At 39.6% G+C, this 24,880-nt stretch overlaps 1 protein-coding gene across 1 annotated transcript in view; it reads left to right on the top strand.

The window, feature by feature from the left end:
* cntnap2a (contactin associated protein 2a) overlaps positions 1–24,880 on the top strand; it is a 431,066-nt gene that overhangs the window by 245,157 nt on the left and 161,029 nt on the right. Inside the window, exons 9-10 of the mRNA XM_065258074.1 lie at positions 4,420–4,569; positions 23,725–23,887. Of these exons, the coding sequence (XP_065114146.1) occupies positions 4,420–4,569; positions 23,725–23,887 (313 nt within the window). The remainder of the gene's footprint in view (positions 1–4,419; positions 4,570–23,724; positions 23,888–24,880) is intronic.

Genomic DNA, 24,880 nt, shown 5'->3' with positions numbered 1-24,880 from the left:
ACCACCTGAGCTGTATGATCACAGATGTGTGACCTTGTCTGTAAAATCCAGGATAGAGCATTACAATCTAATTAGGAGATTAGCATCATTAATTGATTTTACATAGATTTCAGTCTTTAATGTGGCCTTAGACTGTCATATTAAAGATATCAAGGTTATATTTACACAGAATGTTTATGTAGAAAAGTTTTTGTAGAAAACAGTAAGTGAGCGTCTGAAAACGCCTGGAGGACGCCGAATGCCAGCTGTTTTTTAAGCGCTTTGGTAGCTGTGATACTTCAGCTGTAAGCCGGTTGGTCGCTGTGGTAATGTCCCACCCCTCCTCCACTGTGATTGGACGGCTGTGTGAGAACTAGGGCACGTTCAAGTTCAAAACTGTGCGTAACGTTTGGCTACGGTTTCCGGGTTGAACGACATGTTTCTTGGAAACGCTGTGCACCGGTGTGCAACAGGGTTTGCGATACATTTTCTCTTGTTTGGTGGGTGTGTCAGAACTGCAGTCCAATCAGCAGCAACATGTAAATAAACCACGCGGTACTAAAGAGACAGCTCGCACAATGGGTTTAAGTTGGAATGTTCTCTTTCATTCTGGACGGCAAGGGCAGTGACTGTAACATCGAACGTATTTTACAAATACACGTATTTATAACGATTTCTTCAGGCTCCAGAAACATTTAAAAAATAACACAAAGAATGGCTTCTCATCACTGTTTCTGTTTATTAAACATTTTGTCGGGGCTGAACGCAGCCCTGATATTAACGAGTTGAGCTTTTCACCCAAAGTTGAATATTTTTCAACTATCGGCGCTCAGCGATGAGCACGAAAAAAAAACGCAGAGTGCCGGTTTTCAGCGCAGAAGAAAAACCCTAGCTGCTGTTTTTTTTTTAAACACAGAGCTTCCATTGGAAACAATTGAAAACATGTGCCGGCCGCAGGCGTAAAAGCTTTGGTGTGCACGCCCCCTTAATCACAAAAATGACATTAGCTGGGTTTTCACAGGCAGGGTCACCACTGCTGAGTTTTTATTTAAGCACATTATGGCCTGGTTTTACAGACAATGCTTAGCTGAACCAGGACTAGGCCTTAGTTAAATTACGGAAAAAAAATCGAAAATGATTTTACCGGTAGGCCTGTCGCGATAATGACTCTATTGACTTATCGAGCAATAGGTTAACATGACGTCGGTAGTTTTTTTAGAGGCAATAAATTACCATAAAGTGTTTACATGTGTATTTGTTTGCAAAAAAATGAACATCGCCTCTGTTATTTTTGAGTGCTGTCAGTCCCGGAAGAATGGACGCACGTGCGCACACATGTGAACCCTGAACCCCTCGTGAACATACAGAGAGAGAGAGAGAGAGAGAGAGAGAGAGAGAGAGAGAGAGAGAGAGAGAGAGAGAGAGAGAGAGAGAGAGAGAGAGGGAGAGGACATTGACAGGCGAAGAGAAAGCTACTCAAGCTGAAATTTCATGTTTTATGGTGAATACATACAGTTTGAAAGAATACATCTGACTAGAATTGGATTTTTCAAATTAAAAGTCATCTGAAACTTAAAAATAACATCTAGTTTAGATCTTAGGTGTAGCGATTATAAACGTCAGCGCGCGTAATGGCGCATTCTAACAGATGTGATCAGAGTAAACACTCTTCTAAAGACATTTACCCTGTGAAGCTGAACGATCTATTAGCTGATTAAAATTGAAATGCATATTTTATCATATTTATTTATGTTTTAAATATTTAGATTTTTTTTTTCTTACATTCCAATTTCATATTATTATTTCATATCTTCTATCTAAATATTCTTAAAAATCAAAGTTGTGTTCTTAGAAATTATGTTCTTGCATTATTATGCTATTTTATGTCATATCTAATCAGTGACATAAAATAGTCTTAAAAAGACTATACTAACGCCATTATTTCTGGGACAATCAACCGACCTATGAAAAGTAGCTACCGTGACAGGCCTAGTTACTGGTGTGTATCTTGAGACAAATTAACGGCACTGGCACATTTTAAGGTCTATCAGTGCAGGTTGAGACACCTCAAACGTGTTTTAGTCTAGGTCTAGCCTTAAGCCTTGTCTATGAAACAGGTGGTATGTGTTTATTCATCTCACCTGTACACCTGTACTGTCTGCAAGAAAAGTTTTTATCACCAATGGTAACACAAGTGAATCAACACCATCCTTCTCTGTTATGTCAGCTGCAAAGTGGCAGCATCTTGTTTTTATTCTGTTAAACTTTTATTCTGTTAAAATTCGAGGTTTGAACCTAAATAGTCGCAACTATATCAACTTGCTTCTAATGCAAATCTGGATAGATACAGTATATAGGGCCAAATTTACCAACAGCTTGCGTTAGAGCCAACCCAGTCTCACCCCATTTCGTCAATATTTGACGACACTTGACCATTCGTCATATGTTGACGTGAAGGGTATACCTTTCGCGTCATTTTTTGACGAACTGGGGACTTCAATACTATTACGTCCGTTGCATTCTCTTTCCTATTTTATTACCATTTGCGCGTCGGTTTAGGGTTAGATTTACATAATGACATCCCTACCCAAACCTAACTCTAACCCCAACGCCAGGTGACAACTGTTTCTAACCCCAACGCCAGGTGACAACTGTTTAATTTCGCGTACACTGTTTAATTTCGCGTACACTGTTTAATTTTGCGTAATCTAACCCTAAACCGACGCGCAAATGGTAATAAAATAGGAAAGAGAATGCAACGGACGTAATAGTATTGAAGTCCCCAGTTCGTCAAAAAATGACGCGAAAGGTATACCCTTCACGTCAACATATGACGAATGGTCAAGTGTCGTCAAAAATTGACGAAATGGGGTGAGACTGTGTTATTAGAGCAAATGCCTCTTTTGCCGTAAAAAACTACTGTCAGGATTTACTGAAGCCAAGCAGTGAAAAATTAGTGCTGAAAAGGCATGGACACAGTTGTTTTTGTGACCTTATTGCATATGCATTTGTAGGAGTTTTACTTAAATGAAGGAAATTATTTAAATGAACCACACAGTGCGATTTACTAAGGTTTGCATTTGTAAATGTACTGGTATGCGCACCTAAATAAAACACATCTTAAACCCTATGCTAATTTGCATTGCTCTTGATAGATTACGTTGGTCATTATGGAAATAAGATTTTTGCGCCTGTGTTCTTTAACATCTCGCTAATTTGCCATGTTTAGTCATTCTGGCCCATAGTGTAATCAGCTCTCAGTTTTAAGCTGCTTGCATCAGCGTGCACTAAGTTACACCAGTAAAAGTCCATTTAAAAAATCAACTGAAGTAGAACTAGCTTCCTACAGTGAAAGCTGCAGATTTTCAGTCAGATAATTGCTTATTCTTTTAACCATGAACAGCTGGTCTTCTGTCAGCCTGTTGTTGTTGTTGTTTTAAATCGCAGACAGTTTACACCTTAACCTCATCAGCTTTGTATGCCCAATTCTCAAATAAGGCACTAACATTCTTTTGACGTTGTGTGGTCACATTATGTCACTTAACATAATTTGTTTTACAGACAAAAACCATCTGCTTTTCCAATTGTCCAACGGATCTGCCCATGACTGGCACGTCCAGCTGTTTGTCATGCCGTTCTTCCAAAAAATGCTTCATACACCTGCATAAGCGCAACATGTAGAAAGAAACGCCCCTTACATTTGCGAAACAAATACAGCAGAGGTAATGGCATGTAAGGTATTTTGGCCTTGTTTGTGCCAAGTGCCATGAGAGAGAAAGGGCGAGTAAGAGCGGGTGGGAAGGAGAGACCAGTTGTTCGATGTTTTGTGGTGTGTGACAGATAGGTAAACTGGTCACTAGGGGCTTTCAATGTGCTAATGTCTTTCCAGCAGTTCATGATTAATGGTGGAGGAGAATTCATTCTTCTGAGCAAGCACCAACATGGTTATTATGTTCAGATGACTTTTGCCCTTCATGATGGCATCAGAGTAAATAACAGCTCTCTGATTTATCAATCTTCAGTAGTTGTTGCGGGTTTGTTAACCTGGACCGCCCTTGCCTTGAATGAGCTCCGTGTATAACCACAGATGTATTATTTGATGCTAGCAACCTAATTCATCTTTATATGGACTAGGTGATGGCCAAGTTGAATGAAGGATAATCAGAGAGAAAGAAGGGCAGAATGTAGAAAATTGATGTCGTACTTGTGTGGCTAAATGGTTGTGAGGTCAATATAAGATTTAGATTTTAAAATGTGTGTCATCTTGGTTGTAGTTCATAAAATTTAAGTATGACAGCACTGTGCTAGAAACACCAAAGTGGATGGGTTTGATGCCAGAGACAATAAAATCCACATAGAAGCGTCTGGCATACATAAAAATGAAAATGCAATTTCATGCATGATTATCGATTTTCCATGTTCATTTTTCTTTTGTTGTAGGTTCTGATCTAAATGATGGAGAATGGCATGATGTTCGTTTCCTGGCCAAGGAGAACTTTGCCATACTGACCATTGATGGCGATGAAGCATCGGCTGTGAGAAGCAACTCACCTGTCCAGATCACAACAGGAAGCACATATCATTTTGGAGGCGAGTTTTGAAATACATTCATCTCATTACACAGTGTTTGCCAAGCTACTTGGAAAATGCTGTGAGTTAAAACCTTTTAAAGCCTTTTTCTTTTAGTCATGGAAGTAAAAATAGCAGGCTTTTAATTGCTGTAAATGTATGGCTTTCCAATATCATAAAAAATAATTTCCAAGTATGTAAGAAAAGGTTTGTACTGTAAAAATACTGTATTTGTAACAAACAGGAGATAAAGAATTTACAAACGTGCGGAGAGCCGTTTCAGCACTCGGACAGCATCATTAGTTTTTTTTAAATCATTACTTTAAAAAAAATTTCATCTCACCATATCCACAGATACAGAGTCATCATATACAATAAATACGTGGGGTAGCATTAAAAAAAACATTTAAAACCAGATGCATTTGTTTAAAGCAAAGCATTGAATTACTAGGTTACAGGTGAAGCAGCTCTTTACACCTTCTAAAGTCTCGGTCCTCATTTATGTCCAAGAGACTCAATAATAATCGTTTACATTTTAATCCTTACATTTTTTATATTATAAAAAGGGTTAGGTTCTGCTGCGCATCCATGTGTGTAATTAGCAAACGCACATTGTCGTCCCGTATGTAACGAACGCGCTCATTAAATAACAAAAACAATATTGCGTCATTGACTTTAGACCTTAGAGCAGGTTTTTGTTGGTCAATGGCGTAGTCTATTTTAGTTGCCTCAAAATAGCATCGCGCCAACAATGCGCCTGAACACACCTCATTTTCAGACCAGAACACCCATGGGCGCACAATTGGGCGCAGATGCATTTGCTATTTAAATAACGTGGTGCTAAAAGTGAAAATGATCCTTGAGTCGGGTTGAGACTAGCAAAAGACACTTGCGTCGCGCACTGCGCTGCATTGCGCCGGGTGTATGATAGGGCCCAAAATCTGTCAGTCAAACAGATAGGCAGGCCTTATTGTTCAGCTATTTGAAGAAAACAGCAATGCTACCACCACGGTACTGAGAAATGTAGTTAAACTAGTAATGTCACTGTAGAGATGTTACTGCCCAACACAATTACATTTGGGGGTCAATGACTGGCTCAACACAAAGAGTCATGCGTATAGATTACTGATCTTGTCAACTTTGCTGGTTTGGAAGCTAATCTTAGTGCCTTTGAATTTACTTCTGTTTCGAGAAGTCTCAAAGTCTCCGATAGAAAGTATCTGAGAATTATCTGCTCTGTTCACATAAGCGGAGTTTCGTGTTTTTGCTCGGGGGGCACCTAGAGGCAAACAAGGGTAATACAATACGTTGAGATTAGCGAGGGAGTGCGGCTTCATAGTTTTAAAATTAATTAAAGCTATTCAAGTAACTCATTCCACAGATTTAAACAAATACAATATAAATGATTATATAACTATTGATATAATAGCTTAGACAAAAGCATAATTGGCTCTGGTCTGGGGGGATACCTGTTTATGTATAAACATGACTTTTTAAACAAAGCATAATGGATATTAAAAATCCTGATATGTTTTTATCTTTTATCTTGTTTCAGTTAACAAAGGGATGATCTGCTTAAAGGAAGAAATAATTGGTTGACCTAATTAGTGTACTGTAAATGTTTTAGGCTGTGCTTCCATTGTCTTCAAACTCTTATGATGGCCGGAAAGTCAGTGTAGATTTAATGTACGAATAAATAAAACATGTACCAGACATATTATTTATTTAAAATTCACTCAAAGCTATAACTGTACCTTTTAGAAAAAAACTTTGAGCCACATGGTTTGACTGAGTCGAAGATAAACCAAAGGCTTCTCACAGTCTGAAGCTGACAATCAAAAACTTCAGTAGATGTCACAAGTTGTCTTGGTTTTGGTCAGTACAAAGATTTCAACTTGATTTGTTTGGATTAAAGTTTCTGAAAAGCCAACATTTCGGCAGGAGTGCTTCTTTCTCTTTTTTATGACTTGGCTCTAAAAGAACAATCAGAACTTTTTAAAGCACACATCTTTTCATTCTATTAGACACGGAGCACACAGTGACCTTTTTACCTCCTTTTAAAGTGTTAGATCCAAAGTAACATGTCACCACACAAGCTTATTTCCCCACTCTAATAGAAACATACCCACCCGGTGCCCTCATCAGCCACACCATCTGTCCAATCAGACCATGGGCAGAAAGTCATAGATAAGAAAGTGGGCAGCAGCAGCACAGAGAGGCAAGTATGCAAAAGAAGACCAGCAGTTTGAAAAGACAGCAGTGTCTGGAGCTATCAACCTGACTGACTGTTTAGGGTAAGGGATTGCACGGCTGATAGCTTTATCAGACTCGCACATCTTCAAAAAGAGCTAAATGAGGTAAGAACTGCAGTCCCTTGACTCTAGGTCTGGCTCTGCCGACAGCGCATTTACACATGACAGCCCTTAAAATGAGATCAAAAGCTTCGCTTCTCCCTGCGCTTCTGTTGGTTTACCTGCACGCTGCTATTATTATCAATCATACTGCTCCATCCATCACTAGTATTTTTCAGGGAAGTGATAAATCTGCACCTGTCTTATTTGTTTACTAGTGATTGGAGATTTTACAGCACAAAAAATTATACATGGACCTGTTATGTAACATTTAAAAATTTGGGTTGGAGTAGTGTAAACATACACTATAAAAACATTTATAAAACGGTTCCAATCCTTGATTCTGATTGGTCAATAGGTGTGTCCGCTTTGCGTCGTGCCTAACAACGCCCTTCAGCCTTTACTTATTCACGATACAGCACATCCTCTCGTACATTATTGCTTTTTACAGAATAAAAATCACATTTTTTAATTAAGCTTTACTTACTTGAGAGGCAATAAACCCTAATGTAAAAAGGCAAAAAGATAGAATCACGCACATCCAAATGAAATACGGGTGCAGGATCAAATAAATATAAAAGTAACACAAGAGAAGGATCCACACACCAAGAAGCTCCCTTTCACATTATTTATTGGAGTGACGTTTTGGGAGTCTGAGGAAGGATCGTAGAGACCCAAACGTCACTCCAATAAATAATGTGAAAGGGACCTTCTTGGTGTGCGGAGCCTTCTCTTTTGTTAAAAAACCCTAATGTGTCATTCACACCAGACGCAGAAGAGGCGGCAAACGCGAGTGATTTACATGTTACAGTAAGTCAATGGATAGATGCGAATAGGCACGGTGTGAATGTCGTGGTGCAAAGGTTGAGAAATCTGAACTTTGGTGGATTTTCGTGCCGCAAATTAACTATTCAGGAGCTTGTTCTAGTTGTGACGTGATTACAGGGAGCGAGTGGAGCCGCAGAAGCCCCTCCCATGATGGGAATTTCTGCTTGAATGTCTTGAATGACTAGAATTGCACACAGGGATTTCGAATGAAGCAAGTAAACTCAAAATGTTCAAGTTTCCAACTACGCATAAATAGCGCATTTTTGCCGCCTCTACCACGGCTGGTGTGAACGCACAGTAAGACATTAAGTGTTGTTTTCAAAAAAAAAAAAGTTTCCAAGTGTCAACTTAATTTAATAAATTTAAGATAATTTGGCAGATATTTTTACTTGTTCACTAGTTTACTTGTGCATAAAGTCACGTGTTCTTTTCAGTTTGGTTTCAAACATTCCTCAAAATATTTTCCTTTGTGGTCGAATTATCATTTTTGTGTGAACTATCCCTTTAAATGCACTGTAAGTCTCTTTGGATTAAAGCATCTGCCAAATGCATAAATGTACGTGTAAAAATTATGTGATTTATTTTATTATTTTAAAATACTTTCTATCCCTGCCTGACTATAAGCAAGATATTTGTAGGTTTCCCTTGAAAAAAAAAAAATACGTCACTATCAAAAAATTGCTTTATTAGTTTAAACATCCCCACTGATTTCACAGAAAGTCACACAGTGCAGATGTTTTTAGTCTCTGACTGATTTCAGCTAGTCAGAAAATTCAACCGTCATCTTTAAAATAAATCTGATGTTTGATGCTGCATGACTTTGAATTCTGTGTACACTGTATGTCATGCAGTGAGCAGCCATACAGTAGGAGGCTTCTGTTACTATTGACTCTGGTCTGGTAATTTAGTGTTATTTTATAAATGGCTCAGATTTTAAAAGTCGTGTTATATAGCCTTTGGGTTTATATGGCTAACCATTGGCAGATAGTTGATTTTTTTTTTTTTTTTCAAAACAGCAGGGACAATGGTGATTTATTTACAATGTGGAGGCATGCTTGAATGAGACATTTTTAAAAAGGCCTCTACTTTTAACAAGAATCTCTCTTTACGGATTTTCTATATGAATGAACAGCTTTTAACACTCCACAGACAAAGGAATGAAATCGCATCATATGACCCCTGTAAATGTAACTTGTTATAGTCAACAAAGACAGAGTCTGATCAGTCAGTGCAAATGGTGGCAAGGTCAGCAGCACAATAAGAAATTGCTAGACCAGATTGAATTTCCAATGGCAGCCCATAAAAAGTAGTTCCCATGGTAAGTCATATATATCCCATTCTCCTTACTCAGGAAACTGTAGCGCATTGCATTAACATGAACATACATTATCAGGTTGACAGATTGACACAGTATAGTAATCTTCCTTATTTCTGTCATATTTCTGTCTTCTGCATGGACCTGCCGCTTGTTTTTCTGGCCTATTGTATGACTGAGAGCTTTCTTCTCAACATCAATATGAATGAAGAAACTAAATCCGGAAATTGGATTTTTCTCTGTTCAGGAAGCAGCCCCTTAATGTTTAAATAGGATGTTAAAGAAGTCCCTCATGGTACTATAGTAGCATTTAAGTCGTTGTTTTTCTGATCCCTTAAGTGGCATACTATCCAGGGTTCCCACGGGTCCTTGAAATCCTTGAAAGTTTATGAATATGGGGGGGGGATTCTGGGGGGGAATAGACTTTTTAAGCACACGTGCTAAACTCTTCGCTTTAAATGCTTACGTTATATCTTCTGTCTGCGAATGTTGATTCATACAAAATGCTTTTTTGCATGTTGTGTTTGACACATGAAAACGTCTTGGGTTACGTATGTAACTGTTGTTCTCTGAGAAGGGAACGAGACGCTGCGTCTCCCTTGCCATACTTCCACGTAACGTAGTCTTTGGTAATATTTCAGATAGCGAAATACTTTCTGGCTCCCGCATCACCCTGTTTTTGATGTTAAGTCTCACCAGTGGTTCAATTTGATATTCACATTCAGATGCATTTACCCCTGGAGGCGTCCCCAAAGTGTCAGTGAAGTGACTCAACGCAAGTTCCCTTGAAAGGGAACTGTAACAATGTATCTTAAAAGATAACACGATGTAACCTTGCTATCACTTAAAATGTGTCCCCACATTTAGTCCTTGAATTTAAGGGTATTGGACCTGGAAAGTCCTTGAAATGTTCTTGAATTTGAAGTTAACTAAGGTGTGGGAACCCTGACTATACCATGCAAGGAGAATTTTGTTATTGTTTTTTTCTCGCAAAGCCCTAGTAATATGTAGATGAGTGAAAGAGTTTGCATTTTGCAGATTGAAAACTAAACTTCTTGTCTCTTAAGGTCGGTTATTGCTCTTATCAGCTATGATATAATGACTCTAAACTCTAAAGACAGTAATGTGTGTTCGTGCACGATAAGGTCCTCATTATAGGGAAAGTAATGCATTACAATATTAAGTTACTCCCCAAAAAAGTTACTTATTACGTTACTTAGTTACTTTTCATGAAAAGTAATACTTACTTTACTTTTAAGTTACTTTTGGATTACTTTTTCTTAGTCGGCTTAAGATTGATTCTCTTTCAGGCCTTGCAGGTGCTTTTTATGATTTTTTTACTTAAATTAATTAAACGAAAAAGTAACTTGTATTACTTTTTTTTAAAAAGTTTTATTATTTAGAAAGTAATGCGTTACTTTACTCGTTACTTCAGAAAAGTAATATTATTACATAATGGACATTACTTGTAATGCGTTACCCCAACACTGGTCACACATATTGCCCTCATACTGGTAGACATTCTGGTATTCCCCAGAGCTGCGGAGGTTGGACATATGAATAATATGTCAATAATTACAACACACAATTTTTTTTCAAGTAAAAGTGTGCCCTCACATCTTGAAGTCTTTTAAGAAAACTGAAGTCCTCAATTCATTAGATGAATATTTTTTTTACTGCATTTCAGAATTTAAAAACAGAAAAATCATAAAACAGCTTTTATAATCTAAAGTGTCAAGAATTTAGTATGAGCTCCCCTTACACTTGAGCAAAAGCAGAGCCGTCAGGTCCTGCTATGGCTTAAGTGTAAGAGGAGCTCATACTACAATAATACTTGACACTTTAGCTTGTTCAGGTTATTTTTATAACCCCCGCTTTAAAGCAAATACAAGCAGTCTCATTCATTGTTTTCCAAACCTGTCCTTGGGACTTTCATGTGCAATAAATATTACAATGAATTCCATTTTTAAATCAAAGTTATGATCTTACACATTTCTTGCCTTCCCTTGATTTAACAAAAAACTCAAGATGCTCGTATCAGGCTCATGTGAACAAAAGATTATTAGCTTCAGCACATATTTGATCATTTAAGACCTTGTGGGATAATCTGGTACAGAGAAAATCTCCAGAATAGTGCCTCACATGTATTTAGCTGTTTCCAATGGAACAGTAAGAATAAGTCTTTGTTTTTGACTCGAGAGCTGCCGCTGTTCTGACTTTCCCCCTGGTTGGATACCATTTCCCAGACCCAAAACCTATTTTACAGATGATTGTTCTGCACATTTGTGGCAGACCTCACCAAATTAATGCATTTCTGATGGGAAATGCCAGTAGATTGGATTTTGCAATAAAGACGACACCATTAAACATAGAAGGGTCTCGGAGTTCCTCTGTAGCGGGCTAGCGGATTACAAAAGCCATCAACCTGTAGGAGGTCAGCTTTTGTTTTAATAACTTTGTAATTGAGCGAAATCAAAAAATGGCCTAAAGTGTCCCTTTGAAACGGTAGATGCATTATGAACATTCATGGCAGAGTAAACAAAATGGTCCACCAAATGCACCAGGCTTTTCAGGGAAAAAAATGGTGGGTTCCCTTTAGACTTCTCTAAATTCCATTTGCTGGTCACGAATTATAATGGAAGCACATAAACACTCATTTATCGTACAGTAGATATTCTCCAATATCTGCATTGTTATCGGCGGCGCATATGCGCACTCGTGCACGCACCTTGAATTGCACTTTAGTCTTCTTTCCATAACTTAGAATGTTATCTTGTCAGAAAAGTAACTCTCCTCAATTAATTACCACACCAGAATGGAAAGAAAGCAGTCACAGATAAGTCTCATCCAAGCGTGGGTGACAAAAACCTGCCAGTCATGCGTCCCTTGTTGATCACCCATGGCTCCTGGCAGCTTCCCAGTTACCCACAAATCCTGGCAATCATTAAGATGCCACCACAGACCTGCCTGAATTGCTTGTTTTTCACAGTTGTTCGTCTATAGCGGGACACATTTCCCTCATCACATCTTCGAATAGCTCGATCGCCCACCACACCCCTTCCAGAGCCCCTTTCCTCATCTTCTGTTGACTGCTCAGGCATATAGACTTCTGGACAGGTGCAGGAAGCAGACAAGACAGATGGTTCGGCAAACTTGCAAAACTTTGTTTTTCCTCTAGTACGTATTTGAGGAGCTCCAAGCAATTGCTGTTTCCACTAGATATTTGTAGATTAATGTCAGGGGTACATCTCAATAGATGATCAGCATAAGAAAAGAAGATCTTATACCTATAAAACTAGCATGAACAACCCTGTAGATTTAACAGATTTGTTAGGTTTTGTGGTTTCTGTATTTTTCCTGAAATATGGACAACTGCATGAGTGGTCCATGTAGAGATATGCGTCTTATCATTTTAGTATGTTTTTAGTAATTTATGAAATGATGAAGAAGAGCATTATCGAGTTACTGGATATATCCAGTTTGGTGTGGTTGAGTGCATGTATAAAAATGATTTTAATGATTTTGTGTTTTGCAGTTTTTTCTGCAGTCTCATTAGTAGCATGAGTTTGAGTTCAATATAGCTTGTTGTTTGGTATGTGCATGACCTTTTGTGGTGGCGCAGATATCACATTGTTAATGAGGTTAGTTTGATAAGTTTTATCTCAGTTAAGGGTCCTTATGTCCAGCTTTCGCACCTGTGACACTAGACATGTCATGAGATCGCACTTAGCGAATCGTGACCTTTTTTATCCAAAACGATTTACCGTACACCCCAATCTGGAGTCTAACTTTGGCTCAAAGGCATAATGGTTCTCTCTAGCTTAGGGTCACCTATAACTGTATACCATCCCCATTAAACCTTAATAGTTGCACTGCAAAATAGTTAAATAGTTAACAGGAATGTGTTTTATCCAACTTGAACTCGCAGAAAACCTAAAATCTATTTTATAAGGTAGTGATTTTGTTTGAATTCGTACTATATGAGTAATACACAACATATTAGTATCTGAATTAGTATCTTTTTTAAAGCGGGAAGAGGTGGAGGATTCTAGTATAGTTCAAAAACGACAAGGGAATATACATCTCAAACTAGTTGTTTTTAATTGTAGGAACATCTTTACAATTAAAGTGCAATAACAAAAAGTTAATAAAATAAAAAGCTTTTTTAAAGTAAGAAACATTTATGGAATTGTTTAATGATTTTTACATGTGAGTTATGCACTTTTGAAGGTGGTCAGCAGCTAGAAAATACAATCAATTTAATAAGGTTGTAATTGATGTATTGCTGGTAACATACATTATTTTATTAAACTATATATAGTTTAAATAAGCATATAATGAGATGAGTGCATGTCTATATACATTTGACACGTTTATTATCTTCTTACTTCCCTGACCTGGGTACCTGATGACCTTTATTCCTCTCTCTCTCTCTCTCTCTCTCTCTCTCTCTCTCTCACCTGCGCATTCTCGAGGACGTTTTGAAGTTGTGTTTGACTTGACACGAAGCTGCTAGACCTCGGAAGATAATGCGCATGCTATTAAAAACGCGTCGTGCAATTTCGTACTTAAGAGCATGAATCCTACCTTTCATAGAAATGAAACACTCGCTTCGCGTCAGTGGAAAGTGGTCGCTTAAATATGACCAGGGTTTTTTTTCATAAGATTTGAACTGAGGCGGGTCTGCATTAGCGCGCGCCTGTCTCGTCCGTCTCCATGGTTCTTTTTGCGCGTTCCCCCGTGCCCCGCCCATTTACATTCGTTGCGCGTCTTTATCACCTTGCTTTTTAAAATATTTTTTTACTCCGTAACGGATATGATTTAAAATGTAGCGAAGTACAATACTTTAAACAAAACATACTTAAGTAAAAGTAAAAGTAAAGATTTTAAAAACTACTCAAAAAAGTAAAAATACACAAAAAAACTACTCAATTACACTAACGTGAGTAAGTGTAATTCGTTACTTTCCACCTCTGAACTTACGTTAGTGAAGGAGTGTTCTACTTGAGCGGCTGCATGCACGATGTTGGTAATTTGCATAAAACACGCCCAAACCAGCTCCATATAAGGGCTTTTTGCAGCGCAGAGCTGGTCCACAGAAAATTTTAGAGCAGTTTTTCATAGAAGCAAAAGAGCTCAAAAAGAAATCCATGATGATATTTATTATCAGTAAAGTTACATTTTGCTTTGCATTTTTTATTTGGGAGGTTTTGCTGCCGTTGGAGGAAGCCAGTGCTGTCCACCAACCGGAGTAACATTAAATAAGTATTGGATGCGTTAACAAATATGTTAAATAATATGTTTCAAATATTATTCTCTCATGCAGCTGCATGAGACTCTCGTCCTGGGCAAATGTCCGACGAATATGTATCTGTATTGTTGAATTTTTTTGAAATTCTGTAACTTGTGAAGCGTCCTTGAGCTTGGGAAAAGGCGCTATAAAAATTAAACATATTATTATTATTATTATTATTATTATATGACATTTAATTAATATGACAGAGACGCACATCTGTATCTAAAATAAAACAGACAGGAGATCAAATAATTGACATTTGGACTTCTCATTACATTTACATGACGTTGTTTACATTAGGCATTAAGCAGACACTTTTATTTCGAGATTTAAAAAGTGAGGAAGGAAAGCGTGAAGATTTGTCATTATGTGGATCTTCTTTATATGTATAGAAAAAAGTAGCCTATAATAATTATGTTGGCTTGAAAAAGCCAACATACTGTTCTTCATCTTAATCTTATTATTATTATTATTATGTTGGCTTGACAAAGCCAACATACTGTTGTTGTATCTAAACTTATTATTATTAGTGGTGCTTGCATTTATGCAAGGCATCACTATTATTATTGCTCATACTTATTATTATTATTATTATTATATCTTATTATTCTTATGTCTGCACACTTTTTCGGCGCGTAACTCGTCCCACACGGTTTGTCGTAGACCCATAAATTAGGGCTCAAATCGACCGGCTTATTGAGGAGAGGTGTGCTATGACTTTTATAAGCGATCGGGTGCAGGATTTCCGAAAGGGGGGCGAAAAACCACCCAAAAAATCCCATTGACTTAACATTGCGCCCAACTTTGACGAGTCATAGCTCCGCTCGAGGATTTTGTAGAAACATGTGGGTTACAACATTTGAAGAGGGTGGTAGGCTCTGTAAGAACATGGATCACAATGGGGTGTAAGTTGTACCCCTGGGGTGTAAGAGGTGCCCAAAAGTGCCCCAATGAAAAGTCAATGGGGCAAAATCCCATAGACTTACCATTGCAAAAATTTTGACGGGTCATAGGTCCGAGCCAGGATTTCATAGAAACATGTGGGTTACTAAATTTGAAGAGGGTGCTAGACTCTGTCAGGACGTCCCCCACAATGGGGTGTAAGGTTACCATAGCAACCATTTTGGGCACCCTAGCAACCTATACCATAGACTGCCATTATAAAATGCCCGGATGGATATCTTTGCACCACAGTGTCATAGAGACATGGGGGTGGGCTCATTTTACTCAGGCATCCAATCAGTCTCTCAGGATCCTTACAGACTTACTAAGCCACGCCCCTAGCAACCAAATTTGAGCACCCTAGCAACCGAATAAACAAAGCCTTATATCTCCGCATCAGAACATCGTAGAGACACGGGGGTTGGACCATTTTACTTGTGACTCGGAGTGTAATCACTGGGCACATCATTGGCCACTCCCAAGCCACGCCCCTAGCAACCAAATACAGTACCCTAGCAACAGAGTAAACAAAGCCTTATATCTCCGCATCAGAACAACGTAGAGACACAGGGGTTGGCCCGTTTTACTTGTGGCTTGGAGTATGATCATTATGGGATGCCAATTTTCTCCCTAGCAACCAAATACACTACCCTAGCAACCGAATACACAAAGCCTTATATCTCCGCATCAGAACATCGTAGAGACACGGGGTTTGGACCGTTTGACTCGTGACTCGGAGCGTAATCACTAGTGGATGCCATTTTTTCCCTAGCAACCAAATGCAGGACCCTAGCAACAGAGAAAACAAAGCCTTATATCTCCGCATCAGAACATTGTAGAGACACGGGGGTTGGACCGTTTGACTCGTGACTCAGAGTGTATTCACTATGGGATGCCAATTTTTTCCCTAGCAACCAAATACAGTACCCTAGCAACAGAGTAAACAAAGCCTTATATCTCAGCATCAGAACATCGTAGAGACACAGGGGTTGGACCGTTTGATTCGTGACTCAGAGTGTAATCATTATGGGATGCCAATTTTTCCCTAGCAACCAAATACAGTACCCTAGCAACAGAGTAAACAAAGCCTTAAATCTCAGCATCAGAACATCGTAGAGACACGGGGGTTGGACCGTTTGACCTGTGACTCAGAGTGTAATCATTATGGGATGCCATTTTTTTCCCTAGCAACCAAATACAGTACCCTAGCAACAGAGTAAACAAAGCCTTATATCTCAGCATCAGAACATCGTAGAGACACGGGGGTTGGACCGTTTGACTCGTGACTCAGAGTGTAATCACTATGGGATGCCAATTTTTTCCCTAGCAACCAAATACAGTACCCTAGCAACAGAGTAAACAAAGCCTAATATCTTCGCATCAGAACATCGTAGAGACACAGGAGTTGGATCGTTTTACTTTTGGCTTGGAGTATAATCATATATGTTCCCCAGAATTTTGCCACGGCAAGCACCACTCACATTTTCTTCAGGAAATGTACCTATCTAGTTATTATTCTTATGCTCCCCCACTTTTTCTGACTGTAACTCCTCCTAGAGCTTTCAAGCTACACCCACAAAACTTTACAAAACTTTTAAGACTGGTCCGTAGATTTATGCTATGACTTTTCTAACTGATGGGACCTTCCGAATTCCTAAACGGGGGGCTCAAACACCCCAAAATTTCCATTGACTTAACATTGAGACAAACTTTGACGAGTCATAGCTGCGAGTGAGAAACTTGTAGAAACTTGTGGGTTACCACATTTAAGGAGGCTGACAGGCTCTGTAAGAACATACATCACAATGGGGTGTAAGCTGTACCCCTGGGGTGTAAGAGGCCCCCAAAATTTCCCATTGACTTATAATGGGGCAGGAAACATGCCCATATAAAGGAATAAAAGCGTCCCAGATGGAATATCTTCACTTTAGAGTGTCATAGAGACATGGGGGTTGGACCGTTTTACTTGTGGCTTGAAGGTTGATCATTATGGGATGCCATTTTTCTCCCTAGCAACCAAACTTAGTACCCTAGCAACGGAATAAACAAAGCCTTATTTCTCAGCTTCAGAACATCTTAGAGACACGGGGGTTGGACCGTTTTACTTGTGGCTTGAAGGTTGATCATTATGGGATGCCATTTTTCTCCCTAGCAACCAAACTTAGTACCCTAGCAACGGAATAAACAAAGCCTTATTTCTCAGCTTCAGAACATCTTAGAGACACGGGGGTTGGACCGTTTTACTTGTGGCTTGAAGGTTGATCATTATGGGATGCCATTTTTCTCCCTAGCAACCAAACTTAGTACCCTAGCAACGGAATAAACAAAGCCTTATTTCTCAGCTTCAGAACATCTTAGAGACACGGGGGTTGGACCGTTTTACTTGTGGCTTGAAGGTTGATCATTATGGGATGCCATTTTTCTCCCTAGCAACCAAACTTAGTACCCTAGCAACGGAATAAACAAAGCCTTATTTCTCAGCTTCAGAACATCTTAGAGACACGGGGGTTGGACCGTTTTACTTGTGGCTTGAAGGTTGATCATTATGGGATGCCATTTTTCTCCCTAGCAACCAAACTTAGTACCCTAGCAACGGAATAAACAAAGCCTTATTTCTCAGCTTCAGAACATCTTAGAGACACGGGGGTTGGACCGTTTTACTTGTGGCTTGAAGGTTGATCATTATGGGATGCCATTTTTCTCCCTAGCAACCAAACTTAGTACCCTAGCAACGGAATAAACAAAGCCTTATTTCTCAGCTTCAGAACATGTTAGAGACACGGGGGTTGGACCGTTTTACTTGTGGCTTGAAGGTTGATTATTATGGGATGCCAATTTCCTCCCTAGCAACCAAACTTAGTACCCTAGCAACGGAATAAACAAAGCCTTATATCTCCGCTTCAGAACATCATAGAGACACGGGGGGTTGGACCGTTTTACTTGTGGCTTTAAGTGTGATCATTATGGGATGCCATTTTTCTCCCTAGCAACCAAACTTAGTACCCTAGCAACGGAATAAACAAAGCCTTATATCTCCGCTTCAGAACATCATAGAGACACGGGGGTTGGACCGTTTTACTTGTGGCTTGAAGGTTGATCATTATGGGATGCCAATTTTCTCCCTAGCAACCAAACTTAGTACCCTAGCAACGGAATAAACAAAGCCTTATCTCTCCGCTTTAGAACATCATAGAGACACGGGGGTTGGACTGTTTTACTTGGGGCTTGAAGGTTGATCATTATGGGATGCCAATTTTCTCCCTAGCAACCAAACTTAGTACCCTAGCAACGGAATAAACAAAGCCTTATATCTCCGCTTCAGAACATCATAGAGACACGGGGGTTGGACCGTTTTACTTGTGGCTTGAAGGTTGATCATTATGGGATGCCATTTTTCTTCCTAGCAACCAAACTTAGTACCCTAGCAACAGAATAAACAAAGCCTTATTTCTCCGCTTCAGAACATCTTAGAGACACGGGGGTTGGACCGTTTTACTTGTGGCTTGAAGGTTGATCATTATGGGATGCCAATTTCCTCCCTAGCAACCAAACTTAGTACCCTAGCAACGGAATAAACAAAGCCTTATATCTCAGCATCAGAACATTGTAGAGACACGGGGGTTGGACCGTTTTACTTGTGGCTTGAAGGTTGATCATTATGGGATGCCAATTTTCTCCCTAGCAACCAAACTTAGTACCCTAGCAACGGAATAAACAAAGCCTTATATCTCCGCTTCAGAACATCATAGAGACACGGGGGTTGGACCGTTTTACTTGTGGCTTGAAGGTTGATCATTATGGGATGCCAATTTTCTCCCTAGCAACCAAACTAAGTACCCTAGCAACGGAATAAACAAAGCCTTATATCTCCGCTTCAGAACATCATAGAGACACGGGGGTTGGACCGTTTTACTTGTGGCTTGAAGGTTGATCATTATGGGATGCCATTTTTCTCCCTAGCAACCAAACTTAGTACCCTAGCAACGGAATAAACAAAGCCTTATTTCTCCGCTTCAGAACATCTTAGAGACACGGGGGTTGGACCGTTTTACTTGTGGCTTTAAGTGTGATCATTATGGGATGCAATTTTTCTCCCTAGCAACCAAACTTAGTACCCTAGCAACGGAATAAACAAAGCCTTATATCTCCGCTTCAGAACATCATAGAGACACGGGGGTTGGACCGTTTTACTTGTGGCTTGAAGGTTGATCATTATGGGATGCCAATTTTCTCCCTAGCAACCAAACTTAGTACCCTAGCAACGGAATAAACAAAGCCTTATATCTCCGCTTCAGAACATCATGGAGACACGGGGGTTGGACCGTTTTACTTGTGGCTTGAAGGTTGATCATTATGGGATGCCAATTTTCTCCCTAGCAACCAAACTTAGTACCCTAGCAACGGAATAAATGTTAGCTTCATTCTAGCTTCATGCTAATCATGTTAGCTTCATGCTAGCTTCATGCTAATCATGCTAACATCATGCTAGCTTCATGCTAATCATGTTAGCTTCATGTTAGCTTCATGCTAATCATGTTAGCTTCATGCTAGCTTCATACTGATCATGCTAACATCATGCTAGCTTCATGCTAATCATGCTAGCTTCATGCTAATCATGCTAACTTCATGCTAATCATGCTAACAGCCAGATAGCCTACTAAAATAAACTTCTGTCAAACCATTTTAAATGTTCAGGCTACGCTTTTTCAAGCCAACATAAAGTTTGTCCTCAAACTTTAATATCTAGTTATTATTATTATTCTTCTTCTGATCCCTACTTTTTCTGACTGTAACTCCTCCTAGAGCTTTCAAGCTACACCCACAAAACTTTACAAAACTTTTAAGACTGGTCCGTAGATTTATGCTATGACTTTTCTAACTGATGGGACCTTCCGAATTCCTAAACGGGGGGCTCAAACACCCCAAAATTTCCATTGACTTAACATTGAGACAAACTTTGACGAGTCATAGCTGCGAGTGAGAAACTTGTAGAAACTTGTGGGTTACCACATTTAAGGAGGCTGACAGGCTCTGTAAGAACATACATCACAATGGGGTGTAAGCTGTACCCCTGGGGTGTAAGAGGCCCCCAAAATTTCCCATTGACTTATAATGGGGCAGGAAACACGCCCATATAAGGGAATAAAAGCGTCCCAGATGGAATATCTTCACTTTAGAGTGTCGTAGAGACACGGGGGTTGGACCGTTTTACTTGTGGCTTGAAGGTTGATCATTATGGGATGCCAATTTTCTCCCTAGCAACCAAACTTAGTACCCTAGCAACGGAATAACAAAGCCTTATATCTCCGCTTCAGAACATCATAGAGACAAGGGGGTTGGACCGTTTAACTTGTGGCTTGAAGTGTGATCATTATGGGATGCCAATTTTCTCCCTAGCAACCAAACTTAGTACCCTAGCAACGGAATAAACAAAGCCTTATATCTCCGCTTCAGAACATCATAGAGACACGGGGGTTGGACCGTTTTACTTGTGGCTTGAAGGTTGATCATTATGGGATGCCAATTTTCTCCCTAGCAACCAAACTTAGTACCCTAGCAACGGAATAACAAAGCCTTATATCTCCGCTTCAGAACATCATAGAGACAAGGGGGTTGGACCGTTTAACTTGTGGCTTGAAGTGTGATCATTATGGGATGCCAATTTTCTCCCTAGCAACCAAACTTAGTACCCTAGCAACGGAATAAACAAAGCCTTATATCTCCGCTTCAGAACATCATAGAGACACGGGGGTTGGACCGTTTTACTTGTGGCTTGAAGGTTGATCATTATGGGATGCCATTTTTCTCCCTAGCAACCAAACTTAGTACCCTAGCAACGGAATAAATAAAGCCTTATATCTCCGATTCAGAACATCATAGAGACACGGGGGTTGGACCGTTTTACTTGTGGCTTGAAGGTTGATTATTATGGGATGCCAATTTCCTCCCTAGCAACCAAACTTAGTACCCTAGCAACGGAATAAACAAAGCCTTATATCTCCGCTTCAGAACATCATAGAGACACGGGGGTTGGACCGTTTTACTTGTGGCTTGAAGGTTGATCATTATGGGATGCCATTTTTCTCCCTAGCAACCAAACTTAGTACCCTACAAACGGAATAAACAAAGCCTTATTTCTCCGCTTCAGAACATCTTAGAGACACGGGGGTTGGACCGTTTTACTTGTGGCTTGAAGGTTGATTATTATGGGATGCCAATTTCCTCCCTAGCAACCAAACTTAGTACCCTAGCAACGGAATAAACAAAGCCTTATATCTCAGCATCAGAACATTGTAGAGACACGGGGGTTGGACCGTTTTACTTGTGGCTTTAAGTGTGATCATTATGGGATGCCATTTTTCTCCCTAGCAACCAAACTTAGTACCCTAGCAACGGAATAAACAAAGCCTTATATCTCCGATTCAGAACATCATAGAGACACGGGGGTTGGACCGTTTTACTTGTGGCTTGAAGGTTGATCATTATGGGATGCCATTTTTCTCCCTAGCAACCAAACTTAGTACCCTAGCAACGGAATAAACAAAGCCTTATTTCTCCGCTTCAGAACATCTTAGAGACACGGGGGTTGGACCGTTTTACTTGTGGCTTGAAGGTTGATTATTATGGGATGCCAATTTCCTCCCTAGCAACCAAACTTAGTACCCTAGCAACGGAATAAACAAAGCCTTATATCTCAGCATCAGAACATTGTAGAGACACGGGGGTTGGACCGTTTTACTTGTGGCTTTAAGTGTGATCATTATGGGATGCCATTTTTCTCCCTAGCAACCAAACTTAGTACCCTAGCAACGGAATAAACAAAGCCTTATATCTCCGCTTCAGAACATCATAGAGACACGGGGGTTGGACCGTTTTACTTGTGGCTTGAAGGTTAATCATTATGGGATGCCAATTTTCTCCCTAGCAACCAAACTTAGTACCCTAGCAACGGAATAAACAAAGCCTTATATCTCCGCTTCAGAACATCATAGAGACATGGGGGTTGGACCGTTTTACTTGTGGCTTGAAGGTTGATCATTATGGGATGCCAATTTTCTCCCTAGCAACCAAACTTAGTACCCTAGCAACGGAATAAACAAAGCCTTTTATCTCCGCTTCAGAACATCTTAGAGACACGGGGGTTTGACCGTTTTACTTGTGGCTTGAAGGTTGATCATTATGGGATGCCAATTTTCTCCCTAGCAACCAAACTTAGTACCCTAGCAACGGAATAAACAAAGCCTTATATCTCCGCTTCAGAACATCATAGAGACACGGGGGTTGGACCGTTTTACTTGTGGCTTGAAGGTTGATCATTATGGGATGCCAATTTTCTCCCTAGCAACCAAACTTAGTACCCTAGCAACGGAATAAACAAAGCCTTATATCTCCGCTTCAGAACATCATAGAGACATGGGGGTTGGACCGTTTTACTTGTGGCTTGAAGGTTGATCATTATGGGATGCCAATTTTCTCCCTAGCAACCAAACTTAGTACCCTAGCAACGGAATAAACAAAGCCTTATATCTCCGCTTCAGAACATCATAGAGACACGGGGGTTGGACCGTTTTACTTGTGGCTTGAAGGTTGATCATTATGGGATGCCAATTTTCTCCCTAGCAACCAAACTTAGTACCCTAGCAACGGAATAAATGTTAGCTTCATTCTAGCTTCATGCTAATCATGTTAGCTTCATGCTAGCTTCATGCTAATCATGCTAGCATCATGCTAGCTTCATGCTAATCATGTTAGCTTCATGTTAGCTTCATGCTAATAATGTTAGCTTCATGCTAGCTTCATACTGATCATGCTAACATCATGCTAGCTTCATGCTAATCATGCTAGCTTCATGCTAATCATGCTAACTTCATGCTAATCATGCTAACAGCCAGATAGCCTACTAAAATAAACTTCTGTCAAACCATTTTAAATGTTCAGGCTACGCTTTTTCAAGCCAACATAAAGTTTGTCCTCAAACTTTAATATCTAGTTTATAATATAATGTATATAATAATAATATAGATCATGTATAATAATATAAAATACAGAAAATATTATAATATAAAATATAATTATGTAGATTTTATATATCAACATTATTATAAACATTATAATTATAGCCTAGTATTTGATTATAGCGTACATGATTATTGCATACGAGTGGTTTTAGGTTTTCTTTTTGTGTACATTTAGAAGACATTTTGATAAAAAAAGTACAAATTTGTGCGTACGTATGCTTAGTGAATGAGACCCATTGATTCATTTCCAAAACACTTTTCCTGTAGGACCTGGTGACCTATGACATTTGACTATTCATAAATTTCATAAAATTACCTTTAATGTTAAGCTAATGTCTATTACCCTTATGGTGTCTTTGACAATGTCATAATACAGTAGTAACAATATAAAGGATCTCACATTTGTTGTCTTTTCTGTTTGTTTAGGTTATTTCTTAATAACCAGAGCATCCCCATCTCAGCGCTCGTTCCAGGGTTGCATGCAGCTCATTCATGTGGACGATCAGCTGGCCGACCTGGCCGCGGTGGAGCAGGGAAGAACCGGCGCCTTCGAGAACGTCAGCCTGGACATGTGTGCCATCATTGACAGGTTAGAGCCAGCCCTCCTCTCCTGCTCTGCCATTAAACAAACACTGACTGAGACAGTGATTATCAGGTGCAGCAGACTGAGACAGTGGCTTTATCCCCACTGGCAGCACCTGTCTCGGGGGCAGGATCTGTCACAGTCTGCCTCTGCACCCTGGAGCTGACCTTCATCTGGATCCCTTGTACCTCAAGTTCCAGTTGAATCAGTGAGAAGGTGCTTTGCTAAGTCTGCCATTCATTTATTGATTGTTATTGAATTTGTAGACGCATAGACAGGAAAGGAGCTGTTGCTTATTATCTCCATATTTGATTTTACATATTCTTGCTGTCTATGGTTTAGTGTACGTTACAACTGATTTTGTTGTCATTTGTCTTCTACAACATGCAGATGAATGGAAATTCATGCTTTGCAGTGAAATGACCCTGTTTTTCAAAAAAGTAGCTTATTATCACCTACACTATAAAAAAAATGCTGGATTATTTTCAATTTAGGGTTGGGTCACAAAGGTTCGAGCCCAGCCATTGGTTTAAATGAACCCAGAAAATGTTTTATTTCACCCAACAATGAGTTAAAACAACCCAGCATTTTGGGTTGAAACAATCAAGCATAGGTTAAATAACCGTTACAGACTGGCTTCATCCCTTTTTGGCCCAATGTAGGGGTGAAAATAGCCCCTTATTTATAGTGTATAGTTCCGTTTTGAAGTTAAGTGCCCTCTAAATAGCTTAAAAGCGGCAATGCCGTCATTACATGACTCTAAAGGGGGTCGCACACCGGACGCGCAGCTTAGCGTCTAGGACAACTCAGAGGTATCGTACACCAGAAGTGCACAATAAATAGCACAAGCTTAGTCAGATAACGTCTACTTCAAAATGCAAAATATATGTTAGCAGCCAATGTTAATCGTTAATGATTTGGGACAAATATGATGTTATTTAATGTTAAACTATGTGAGTGGCGCTCTGTGGCACGACAGGGATTTGAGCCACTTCCTGA

Source organism: Paramisgurnus dabryanus, chromosome 22, assembly GCF_030506205.2.
Source record: "Paramisgurnus dabryanus chromosome 22, PD_genome_1.1, whole genome shotgun sequence".
NCBI lineage: Eukaryota > Metazoa > Chordata > Actinopteri > Cypriniformes > Cobitidae > Paramisgurnus > Paramisgurnus dabryanus.
The sequence above is the reverse complement of the archived record's forward strand: the minus strand, read 5'-3'. Positions and strand labels throughout refer to the sequence as shown.